Here is a 13,419-nt window from a genome sequence, read left to right on the forward strand (position 1 = left end):
CATTAGAAAAGATAAATATTCCCCTCTTGCAACTGAAAGGAGAAACTTCATAAGATAAAAAAAAATTATTTGATAAAACAAGTATCTGTCTTTCGCCTCTTCTTCTGTCCCCCACCCCCTTCCTCAACGTGTACAATCGTAAAATATTTCATTAACATTCAGTGCTCTCACCCCATAGTCAACCAAGATACCTAAAGAAGAGCACCAATATGTTCACAGTTTCTTGTAAAAGCAACCCAGTACAAACGTAACTTCCTCAGATTTACAAGTAAGGTAAAGAAGTACGAATTCTGTTGCTGCTGGACCATGAAGTTGTTTTTGTATGTCAATCCTTAAAACAGGTGGAAATTTAAGTTCAGGAGTACATTATTTGTTAAGAAGTGTAATGAAATGCACAATTAATTGATTACATGAAACTCTCAGAACATGTGTGTTGGTCAACTACCGCCAATAGTTTCACATTTTCCTGTGTCAGAGAGGGAGACACCACCATTATGAGTATGCCTGCAACAGACCTGGCGTTCGCCATGCCTAGCTGACGTGACGTCCTGAACAAGCGCCGAGGCCTTCCTTTGAGTCGGTGTTGGTGACACACTGCGCAAGAGACGCGTTCTACATCACGGTGTAGTTTCTTTTTAAAGTTCCAAGTGCATACGTTTCTAGAAGAATCAAACAATATACTGCTTCATTCTATGCACAAGGGTTATCCGAAAGGATCGGTGGCGAAATGTTAAGCACAGCAAAAATCAGATGAATCTTTGCACAAATGTGTTGGGCTGTGTCTCCTGTATGCCCGTCACGTCGCTTTTCTCTGTTCTGAGAGCACAGTGAGTGCGTAAAGATGCCTAGAAAAGAGCGTCTCCCGTTAAGTATGGCTGCCTGCCGAGATATTTCGCCTGTTTTCACGCAACCCCACATAATGCATTTCCTTCTTCATGATAGTATAAGTAGGCTGTTTAGGTTTTTATGTTGGTAACGCCATGTAGCGCTCTATATGAAAATACCTGTGTGCTGTGTGCAGTCTGTGGCTGGTTTGCATTGTTGGAATTTGCTATTGTAGTGTTGGGCAGTTGGCTGTTAACAGCGCGTAGCGTTGCGCAGTTGGAGGTGAGCCGCCAGCAGTGGTGGATGTGGGAAGAGAAATGGCAGAATTATATATATACTCCTGGAAATTGAAATAAGAACACCGTGAATTCATTGTCCCAGGAAGGGGAAACTTTATTGACACATTCCTGGGGTCAGATACATCACATGATCACACTGACAGAACCACAGGCACATAGACACAGGCAACAGAGCATGCACAATGTCGGCACTAGTACAGTGTATATCCACCTTTCGCAGCAATGCAGGCTGCTATTCTCCCATGGAGACGATCGTAGAGATGCTGGATGTAGTCCTGTGGAACGGCTTGCCATATCATTTCCACCTGGCGCCTCAGTTGGACCAGCGTTCGTGCTGGACGTGCAGACCGCGTGAGACGACGCTTCATCCAGTCCCAAACATGCTCAATGGGGGACAGATCCGGAGATCTTGCTGGCCAGGGTAGTTGACTTACACCTTCTAGAGCACGTTGGGTGGCACGGGATACATGCGGACGTGCATTGTCCTGTTGGAACAGCAAGTTCCCTTGCCGGTCTAGGAATGGTAGAACGATGGGTTCGATGACGGTTTGGATGTACCATGCACTATTCAGTGTCCCCTCGACCATCACCAGAGGTGTACGGCAAGTGTAGGAGATCGCTCCCCACACCATGATGCCGGGTGTTGGCCCTGTGTGCCTCAGTCGTATGCAGTCCTGATTGTGGCGCTCACCTGCACGGCGCCAAACACGCATACGACCATCATTGGCACCAAGGCAGAAGCGACTCTCATCGCTGAAGACGACACGTCTCCATTCGTTCCTCCATTCACGCCTGTCGCGACACCACTGGAGGCGGGCTGCACGATGTTGGGGCGTGAGCGGAAGACGGCCTAACGGTGTGCGGGACCGTAGCCCAGCTTCATGGAAACGGTTGCGAATGGTCCTCGCCGATACCCCAGGAGCAACAGTGTCGCTAATTTACTGGGAAGTGGCGGTGCGGTCCCCTACGGCACTGCGTAGGATCCTACGGTCTTGGCGTGCATCCGTGCGTCGCTGCGGTCCGGTCCCAGGTCGACGGGCACGTGCAACTTCCGCCGACCACTGGCGACAACATCGATGTACTGTGGAGACCTCACGCCCCACGTGTTGAGCAATTCGGCGGTACGTCCACCCGGCCTCCCGCATGCCCACTATACGCCCTCGCTCAAAGTCCGTCAGCTGCACATACGGTTCACGTCCACGCTGTCGCGGCATGCTACCAGTGTTAAAGACTGCGATGGAGCTCCGTATGCCACGGTAAACTGGCTGACACTGACGGCGGCGGTGCACAAATGCTGCGCAGCTAGCGCCATTCGACGGCCAACACCGCGGTTCCTGGTGTGTCCGCTGTGCCGTGCGTGTGATCACTGCTTGTAGAGCCCTCTCGCAGTGTCCGGAGCAAGTATGGTGGGTCTGACACACCGGTGTCAATGTGTTCTATTTTCCATTTCCAGGAGTATATATATATATATATATATATATATATATATATATATATATATATATATATATATATATATATGCCTGTCAGTAGTTAGTGCCTTCAGTAGTTTGAATCTTGGCAGTAGTGGCGCTCGCTGTATTGCAGTAGTTCGGGTAACGAAGACTTTTGTGAAGTAAGTTATTCATGAAAGGTATAGGTTATTGTTAGTCAGGGCCATTCTTTTGTAGGGATTTTTGAAAATCAGTTTAGTGTTGATCAGAATAAGCAAAGAGCGAAATGTGTGAGTAAGTTCAGTTCTGCTCAGCTGTTTGAAAATCAAATAACGTAAGGGGTATACCAGCACAGTAGTTCAATAATTTTTCTAAGGGGACGTTTCAACAGTTCTCGGCCGCACACTGCTGGGACAATGAGTACGCTTCTTACAGTGTGTTCGATAGGAAGTAGCCTAGACTTGGTTTCCTCTAATTTTCATTTCTGCTCAAATGAACCGCTGGCGACGAAGACTGCATTTTCCCACAGACAACGACCTGCAGTCCAGCGTAGAGAAGTGGCGGAAAGCACGGGCGGCTGCTTTCTATGACGAGCATATTGGAACGTTAATACAACGCTACGACAGATTTCTAAGTCAGATCGGTACTATGTAGAGAAGTGGATGGAAAGTACAGCTAACTGTTGCAAATAAAACAGCTTTTATTTTCACAGTGGTTTCCATTACGCGACCCATCGTTCCATACTTTCCGAATAGCCCTCGCATATCTCGCAAATATGCCAAGAGCGTTACATTAGAGAGGTTTGAGCTCACACAGAAGCCTAGCAACAATCTCTTCCAGCAACATTTCGCCCGTGGTACTCGAAAAGTGGGCTAGCTACAGTTGTGCACAAAGTACCCTCCGCCAAACACCGTAAAGTGCTTCAAGTGGCTCTGAGCACTATGGGACTTAACATCGGAGATCATCAGTCCGCTAGAACTTAGAACTACTTAAACATAACTAACCTAAGGACATCACACACATCCATGCCCGAGGCAGGATTCGACCCTGCGACCGTAGCGGTCGTGCGGTTCCAGACTGAAACGCCTAGAGCCGCTCGGCCACACCGGCGGTCCTGTAAGGTGGCTTCGGTATTTAGATGTAGATGTAGATATCAGACTGAACGAGATGGTGTAATAGGAAAAGACTTTGGACTCGCATCCGGGTGTATCGTGGTTCGAATTCCCTCCCTGCTGTTGAGTTTTAAGTGTCTCGCAGATCTCTTAAATCGCTTAAATCAATGGAAAACGGTACAGAAGATTTCTTGTACCCATTAAGCCATTGTGAAGCCGAACGGGAAGCTGCAGGAATAAAGAAACAGCGGCATCACCAGGATTCAGCTACTCGCAATAACGGCTCAAGGATGGAGACATGCTTATCATACGTCCCACAATCATAGATCGCTCCTCGTGCTGCTTTCTAGGCAGCACTCGGCCAGTCGGAAGGGACATACGGCATAATCCGTGTTGTGAATCGCTCTCAAAACCAGAGCCCCTTCTTTAGTGGACTGGTCGCCAACGGGACGTTCAGTCCAACTCTTCCTTACTTTCTTTTCTAAGCTCTTACCAAATTACATTGCATTACTCAAATTGTAACTACAGTGGGTTCTCCTCATATCACTAGTATACCATGATATTAGGCACCATTACATTAGGTACAAAAGAAAAGGTTTCAAACAAGAGAACGGAAGATTACGATTATCGCCTCGTCGAAGTCTAGGCCATTAAGACAGATCCCAGGCTCTGAGTAAGGACGGGAAAGGAAATCGGCAATGCCTTTTTTTTTTTTTAAGGATCCCCCCGACATTTGCCTCAAGCGATCTAGAGAAACCACGGAAAGCCTATGTGTATGATCTGACGCGAATTCGAACCGTCACCCTCCAGAAAGTGAATCCAGTCTCTTACCACTGTATCACCTCGTTTTGTTTATGGGGCCCTCACACGCACAATATTTATTATGTAATACTAAATACTTCGTAATAAATATTGTCCCATCCAACTGTTGCAGGCTGCTATAGCAACCAGTTTAGTATTATTTCAGAATAAAAACAGTCGTGGTTGCGAAATAATTTAATATCCATGACGCGTTTCACCTTTCTGGAGCATCATCGTATTGTGTGAAAGTAGCTGATATTTATCCTATCCGTCGTAGAACCGTATTCTGTTGACCCCGTTTTCCATTTTATACGGTTTTATGACGGACGGGTTACACACCCAGCTACTTTTAGACAACATGATGATGCCCCAAAAGGGTGAAACGTATCATTGATACTAAATAATTTCGCAACTAAGACTTTTTTTACTCTGAAATTACTGCACAATGACAATGAGCGTCTGAGATCAATATTGGCTGGATGCGCACTGCATTGTATGAGGAATGCTCATTTCCTGCACAGACCAAGAAATTCGATTCGCTCCGAACGAATTTCCGCAAAGGACTGGAAAACGTAAATGACAGAAGACCACGAAGTGATATGGAAGACGTATATGAAAGTACCGTGAGGAAAATTGGAGAAGTTCCTCTTTTATCAGGCAACACCAGTCACCTCGTTGTCCACAATATGAGAGGAAACTGAAGATCATGGTGTAATGGCAGTAACCAGAAATGCTCACAGTTCTCAGAGTTGGCAAATAAGATCATGACAGCTGTCCAGTGGATGTACGTGTTTATTTGTGTGATGTCCTTATAGGTTAGTTAGGTTTAAGTAGTTCTAAGTTCTAGGGGACTGATGACCACAGCAGTTGAGTCCCATAGTGCTCAGAGCCATTTGAAACATTTTGAACCAATATTGTTCTTCACATGTAGCTAGGTAATTCCACATTTAAGATTTCGAAATTATTTTCAGTTTAATTCTAAGGCCAGATACCCCCCTCCTGCCTATCCGAACACGGTTTAAAATAACGGAGGAAAATCAAGCAGACCAAATCCCTTTGAATCATGAACACATCGATCTGTGCACATTCGCGTTTTATCTGTTTCTGTATTTTGTTCCGGAGGTATAGTCTGGAAATCAGCGCGTCTTTCCTCCAGACCATACAAGTAAAGTAAAACGATTAAAATTCAAACTAAGGCTATACATAAAACGGATTTGGCCCATCTGTGGTTCATCTCCCCGTCTCGTAATCGACAGCAGCGTTTGTGGCGGGTTTCGAGCAGCTCAGAGACTTTGTTTTCTTATGTCATCCGTATTCCAACTATGATAATATTTTCACTTATACACAACTACTTTATCCAAAAATCTCTTTAATCGGTTTTGTATATTCTAGTTCTTGTCGGTCCCCTCCTTCTTCCCTCTCCATTTCTCCTTCCAGCTCAAGAGTTAACGGTCCTGCACTGTCGCTAACGACCGCCACATTGACGGGACGTTAAACACAAATCTTTCTTCATTGTTACTTTTCCTGACTGTCGTGGCAGATTCCTTATTCTTGCCTTCCTCCAACCTGTCATAAAATGTCAAGTGTGTATCTCTGTCGAGTAGATGACGGCAATGAGTAGAGTGAAGGGTTGGCTTTCTGTTGTTGCGAGTGAAGGGAAGGGAAAGGGCGAAACCCGGTGCTGGCACATATCTACTGCTGTCGAGAAGCATCATGGAAGCAGCCAAGCACAATGTCCTACTTCGTCGGACGGATGACCATCAGCAGTTCAACACGTCCTTACTTCATAATACGATGGGAGAGATTTGAAATTTAATCCAGGACGTTGTTGCAAAGTCTGGTCAAGACGAACCTTACACCACCACCTCTCTTCCCCTTGCCGGGCAATTAACAGCAGTGAAATTTTTCCATCACCAGGATTCGACTTGCTTACCCCCGAGTCGGGAGCCGTCACACAAGCGTACGTTAGCGACCCCTCACGGAGGCGGATCATTCCATAGCATCAAATTCCAAATATTTCAGTTTCTTGTTGCTGTATTTCCAGTACTTTACGTTTCAGTTCCATAGAATTCTATGCTCAGGAGCACAGAAACTTCTTCATGATTTAAGAGCAACTTCTTCTCCAGTTCCATAACAATATTTGATAACAGTAGTGCTTGTTTTATTGTCGAATGCTTTCTTTGCCTTTCCTACCTACTTGTGGTAGTCACTTCGACCATCCTGTCTCTTCTTGCTTACTACACAGTTTAATTGCTTACTTGTTCCTGTTGATGTCAGGAAAATCTCTGTTGTCTTTGATGCTACTAATATCAACGTTGTCTTTGTTTTCCTTATCCAGCAACCGTTTTCAATATTAAGCATGCTATTCGTTCCTCTCAGAAAGTCCTCTTAAGTCTTCCTTGTTTCGAACAGAAGAACTGTGCTGTCTGCGAACTATGGCAGTGGTATCACTTTTTGCATCTTCATTCCTCTTTATAATATTTTGCCTCTTCCTTTATTGCAACTTCGATGTACAAGCTGAACAAGAGTGGTGGTAAACTACCGCCTTGCCTTACAATATTCTTAACACTATCTGGTCTTTCCCGACCTCCTATTCTAATACTTTAGTGTTTTATGAGTGTCGACTAATCTAATTCAGAGTATCTTAACCGGAAGAATTACATGATTACTCGTTACAACTATCCTATTAACAGCTAAAATTCAAAGGGTTGTTACATGATCTGAGTTTAGAGGAAGGCCACTTATCATCTGACTGATTCACCATAACGAGATTTAGAGTTTCTACAGTTTTTCAAAATCTGTTCAGAAGCGTGAAGGGGTCGCCCTTTAAAGATATCTATAGCCTGTGCTTGTCTTAAGTATAATGACGTCATTGTTAGCAGGACGTTAAGTACTAATCGTTACTACTTCGTCAGCTTCAGTACTGCGGAATGACCGGGATCGCCTCAAAGCTTACGGAACTTGCAAGGTTAGCAGCGGTAACACACCACACTCTAAACCGAACTAACATGTATTGCTTCGTTTACTTATCAGATCCATATTACAGCGTCACTGGAAGTGTTGCTCTTTCCTCGGCTTTGGCGGTCTTCAAGTGCAACATTTATTCTCTTTATACTTTCGCAGCTTTATGCGTCAGGTCCAAGCGTCACGTTCAGCTCTCCACTGAATAAAATTCCATAAATAATGGATAGTTACAAACTGACTCAAAGAAACAGGCACTGATGTTACGTTTATAACAACCTTTAACATAAAAATTACTGATTCTTAAAAACATAAGGTCTAGAGACATACAGTGGAGAAAGTGTTGTGGTAACATAGTAAGCAATTAAATGTATTTTTCAAAGTTTAGATAAAGATCGAACTGTTAAATTCAGTTTGTTTCACCTATTACGTATGTTGTTTGTCTTTAGAGGGCAGAAAGTTTTATAATTCTTTAAGTATTTCGATTTTCATAAGCTATGCAAATATGACAGACTGTGATCCAATCACGGATATAACTACGGTCTCTGTTTTCATAGAGAACGTTTTATGTATGTATTTACTCTATAAACGATACGGTACATCAGTTTTCCCTATTCATGAGGATATTCTTTTTGTCCGACTCAGCACCATTAAGGCGCTGTTAACTTCAAAACATTTTTGTGAATTCATTCTTTCATCGTGTTCTGGATCTTTAGGGATGTGTAACCAGTGGACATATACAATAGTAAAATGAAGCTAACGCGAGAAACTACATGAGTAATTACATGTTGTGAATCTGTTGTAAATTGAAAGGGCAAAATTAATAAACATATTTACTCACCCCATCGCCGACTTCAGCCTGTTTTGATATTTTCAAGTTACAGATTCCTATGATATGGTTCAAATGGCTCTGAGCACTATGGGACTTAACTTCTCAGATCATCAGCCCCCTAGAACTTAGAAATACGTAAACCTAACTAACCTAAGGAAATCACACATATAAATGCCCGAGGCAGGATTCGAACCTGGGACCGTAGCGGTCTCGCGGTTCCAGACTGTAGCGTCTAGAACCGCTCGCCCCCCCCCCCCCCCCCCAACACACACACACACTAGGATATGCGCCAGCGCATCGTTCCTTTTAAGAGGACACTGTTCCTGCGTCAACCATGGTACCCCTCTTAAAAGGGACGATGCATTGACGAACTTTAATAGAATTATCACTTGAAAACCGCAAAACAGGCCGAAATCGTAGTTCTGTGTGTGTTTACTACAACTAAATTTATCACTGAAATTCTCCTACTCCTAGATTAATAATTACGTAACCGAACTGATGATCGTCATAGACAACATGCTGAACGAATAGACACCTATTGTAATGAACACCGCTGCTTATTATGCAATTGAGAGGAATTTTCAGTCCTTGAAATTTAGTTAATGTATGGTTAATAAGTTTTGTTTGTACGTTACATTTGTGTCCAAGAATGGTTCTAAGAAATATATTCTAACCATTAATACAGAGATTACATTGCACTCATTGAACAGACTGATAGATAATAACTGTCTGAGTTCGCTTGTCAATGCAAGGTTCGAAACATTACTAGTTTGACAAATGATCATCCGCATACTTTTCATACATTGGAGGATATACACACAATGAACGATGTCTTACGTATCCTTGACTGGTATTTTACTGGCCCGTAATAAACGGGATGCTAATACGCTACAATGTATCATCTAAGTTGTTTACAAGCAGAAATAAACGATGATATGTCTGCTTGCCCCTCTGTTGACTTAGCCTGAAGCAAAACAATTTTTGAAAACATTAGCGAATTTGCAGGCTTCAGTTATCGCTAAGATTAATATGAGTGTAAACCGTCTCAATTAATAGCCCTTCCACATAGGAGCCCAAATGCATTATACATTATAAATCGTAGCAATGATAACTGCTGACCTTCAACAGAAAAATTATTTAAAGTACTCAAAGTAATTTCACTCCATTCTGTGAAAGGATGAAAGACTGGAGTATCGCAGAACAACACAACTTAAGTACCTTCATGCTGACTCCAAAGATAAACAACAAATACGTAACGGGGATTAAAAATGGTCAGTATCAAAAGACCACAAAGAATTTAAATAGCGCGGGTACTATCACCTCTAGAATGCTATAAGGTCACTAACAAATATAGTATACACCACTAATCGAGATATAATGATACCATATATTACCGCGCGGAAGAAGGTATTGTAGCGTATCGAGAAGTAAAGTCGTGCTGGGATTGCAACAGTGTCAGTTCGCAGGTTCTCACTACACATTGTCGTTAGAAGCAAATACTTTGGTTCCGAACAAAATGTTTAGAAGAATCCGTTGGTTTGCTGAAAAAAAAGAAAGACCCGTATCACATTGAAATCACATTTCAGTATGTTTCTTAAATTTGGGGAGTACTCACCCAAGGGATTTTACGCTCTGACGCAGTTAATATTTGCTGGGTGATCGGTAAATGAATCAGATCTTATAACTGTAGGAGAGAGTAGCGATATTTCTAAAAAAGGTAAGAGGCACGAATGTAAATGAGACATCATTGTTCATGAGAAGCACACAAATGACCACCAGCATCTTTAGAACAAGATTATTCAATGAAGATGGCGAATGAAACACACTGTATATAAAATGAATACGTTTTTTGTTATACAAAATATGTCAATGTGACATACGATTTGAAGCAGACACAGGTTTCGAGAAAAATGACAATGCTATTCAATTACATAACTGTAGGATGATATTTTGACTGTATAAACTTTACAGACAGTTTGGTTTTGTTGTAGGCAGTGATTTCTGTTAAAACGTTTTTACGTGGGCCTATATGGCTTAGAGATGTCCACAATACCTTCCGTTTTGAAAAAATACTGTTCGGAAAACTATTTCATATTAACCCCTATTTTAAGGAAAAAATATATCAAATGAATGGTTTTCATTAACTTAACAGTATTGCGAAGAGGAGTTTATCTGTGAAATTAGCTTAAGTTTTTCTGTAAACGTTCCTGCTCATAAAATTTTCTTTTAGACGAAACACTTAAGTTTACCTGACACACACACACACACACACACACACACAGGCGCGCGCGCGCAATGTAGGGAGCCGAGAGGCGTGGAGGGGAGGGGAGACTGAAAAAGGGGAGGGGGTATAGAGAACGGAGGTTGACGGGTATAATAACAGGATGGTATTTCTGTATAGGCATACGAATGCAACAGAGTCGCAGTTGTGTTCTGAATAGATCAGACATAACTAGAAAATCACTTCTGACACTGAACTTGCCATTTGCCAAGATATGCAAATAAGTTCTTTTGTAAATAATTCCTCGTATCGTTCTTCGGAGTTCATGCAACTTTGGTTCATTACTAGGTTGGGCAATTACTGGATGGCTTACTGTAATGTTACTGATTAGTAACAGATGTAAAATTACTAAATATTGCTTAATAACAGTGATCGAGGTAAAATCTAGTTATCTCGTTTTTTATACTGCGCTGACAACGGAATATATGTCTGGTTTATTTGTGTAGTTTAAATACAATAAATTTTCTTTTTGCTGGTAAGGCGTTATACGTTAGCGTAAAATAAAAATGTGCATGTTCCGGTATTGAGAAACGAAAGCATTCAATAAAAGACACCGGTGTCTTATTATGAAAACAAAATACTTAGATTTCACACAATGAAAAATATGACTACTAACCGATCAGTTTATATCATTATGATTTCAGAAGCGCAGAATTGGCGTTTAGCAACTTTCCTTCAACCCAACTAGCAACTGACTTTTGGCATTTTCGGCCCCTGAAAACAGAAATGAACATCTAACTTAGGTTAGCAAATGACAAAAAAATTACCAGTAAATCTAGTTATAACACAACTTAGAATTCATATAACTTAAAATAGGTGTTTATTTTAAATTAAATTTTTTTATAAAAGTAATCTGGTCCGCTGACTGGTGAAAGTTTTGCAAATGTAAATTATCGTTACTAACGTACATCATCCACCGAGAAAAACCAATGGCTTAAACAAATAATGCAGAAGAAGAAATCAGAAGTCGTAGGTTAAACATCCTCCACGAAACAATAATAATCCGTAGGAACATAAACAGGTGAATGCACTGCAATTTTCGAGCTGATTTTATCATGAGTGTTACTGCTTGGATATTTTAGATGTCATCCTCCCGTCTATATTACAGGCAGATGCAATTTTGTGCCCGTAAGTGTTGCATTATCATCTTTCTCCGTTTTATACGTCATCGGAATTAACTTATTACTTTCGGTCCGCTAGCTGCAAAATTTAAATAATGATTACAGGCGAAGGGAAGAAAGCAACACCATACACCCAAGAGACAGCAACAACCAATACACCTTCATAACGAATGTGTGATAGTATTTATCCTCTGGAACGCGGTTTACGAGATTTCGCAACATTATCTCGAAGATATCCGCGTAGACGGCTAAACAGAAGATAATATTTATATTGTCCATAATTATATTTCAACAGTTTCTCCCACTAAGATATAACAATTTAACAACTTCTGGAAGTGAAATTCTTGCAGATATTTTGAACACAAAAAATATTCGGCGTATGAAGTCCGAGACTTTATTTACGAGAAAACAGTGTAGAAATAAGCAAGTAGATAGAGTAATTATTCTTATAAAAAAAGGTCTCGGATTTCAAACTCCACTGTCTCAGAAGATGGGAAGTGATTTAACGCTGCCTATATGTATATAACAATGAGAAGTTTTAAGTGTAAACATACAAGTAATGTAATTATTCTGGTGTTTATTGATCATGAATGGCAGCTATTATTCTTTTTTGCCGTCTCGGTCTTTTATAATCATTTTCTTATTACGGGAGCACGGCAAGAAAAGAACATGTATATAACAGACGGTGAGTCTTAGGGTAATGTGCCAATCTGTAGATGAACAGACTTTTCGGCGCTGAAAATGACAAAAAAACAGCAGTTGGATTTAAATTTTCTGCCACTTTTGTGGTCGGTAGCTGCTGCTAAAATGCTGTCACTTTTTAAAACGTAGAAGGAGTATTATGGCTTTCCTTACAATCATTTTAATTAGGTCGTATTAAATTCTATGTACACAGGTTAAATTGTCATTGTTCTAAATTATTTCGTCATCAAAAGAACCTGTACATCCTATAAGCTTACTAATAAAGACGTCATAATGGTGCCACAAACTTAAGGAAATATTTGGGGACTCAAAATCCAAAGGACATTTTCATAAAAACGACGATTTTTGATTGAACACTGATGTTTTCCCTGTCATAATTTGCGTATGTTACTCCGTCATGGCCCAGTACGAACGACAGTGCGTAAAAGAAGCTTCTTTTTGCTTGGAGGCGATGAGTAGAGCTTTAGCGAATTGTTTTTTGATGTTGAAAAAAGGTTTGTTGGCTCTCATAAAGTATTGGCAAACCTGTGTTACGCACTGTAGGAACGGAGAAGTATAATGCCGCCGACTAGCCAGCAGCAATCAACAAGTTCGAAGAGCAGGCGCGTGGCAGTCGGCCTTGCACCGCGCTGCCTTACCGACGCTGCGGAGTAGTGCGCGCGCGGCCACCAGAGACCGCCAGCGGGCGGGAGGCGGCGCCGAGAGGGGCTGCGCGGCGCAGCCGGGAGGGGGTTCGACTCCCGCCCACCGCGGCCCCCGTCAGGAGGGCGGGCCGTCGGGGGCGGCGCCACGACCCGCCCACCGCCCCCGGGCGCGCGAGCACATGGTCAGCCGCGTACCTGGGCGCAGCGCACACGTGGAGGCTGCGGCGCATGTGCGGGTGCGGCTGCCTCCCCGCGCTCGCTACGGACTCCGCTGTTGCGCGACATACAGCAAATTCTCCAGTTCCTTAGGCCGCAAGGCGGAACACTTGTTGACAGAGAGCAGCAATGTCTGGAGACAGTTCATTGGAAGGCTGAATTTTCTCCGACACATTTCAAAAAAACACTGGT

General features: G+C 42.4%; 1 protein-coding gene across 1 annotated transcript in view; it reads left to right on the forward strand.

Moving 5' to 3' along the window:
• LOC126285235 (serine/arginine repetitive matrix protein 1-like) overlaps window positions 1-13,419 on the forward strand; it is a 150,679-nt gene that overhangs the window by 45,277 nt on the left and 91,983 nt on the right. The window contains exon 2 of the mRNA XM_049984533.1: window positions 12,940-13,241. Within this exon, the coding sequence (XP_049840490.1) occupies window positions 12,940-13,241 (302 nt within the window). The remainder of the gene's footprint in view (window positions 1-12,939; window positions 13,242-13,419) is intronic.

Source organism: Schistocerca gregaria, chromosome 8 (genome assembly GCF_023897955.1).
Source record: "Schistocerca gregaria isolate iqSchGreg1 chromosome 8, iqSchGreg1.2, whole genome shotgun sequence".
NCBI lineage: Eukaryota > Metazoa > Arthropoda > Insecta > Orthoptera > Acrididae > Schistocerca > Schistocerca gregaria.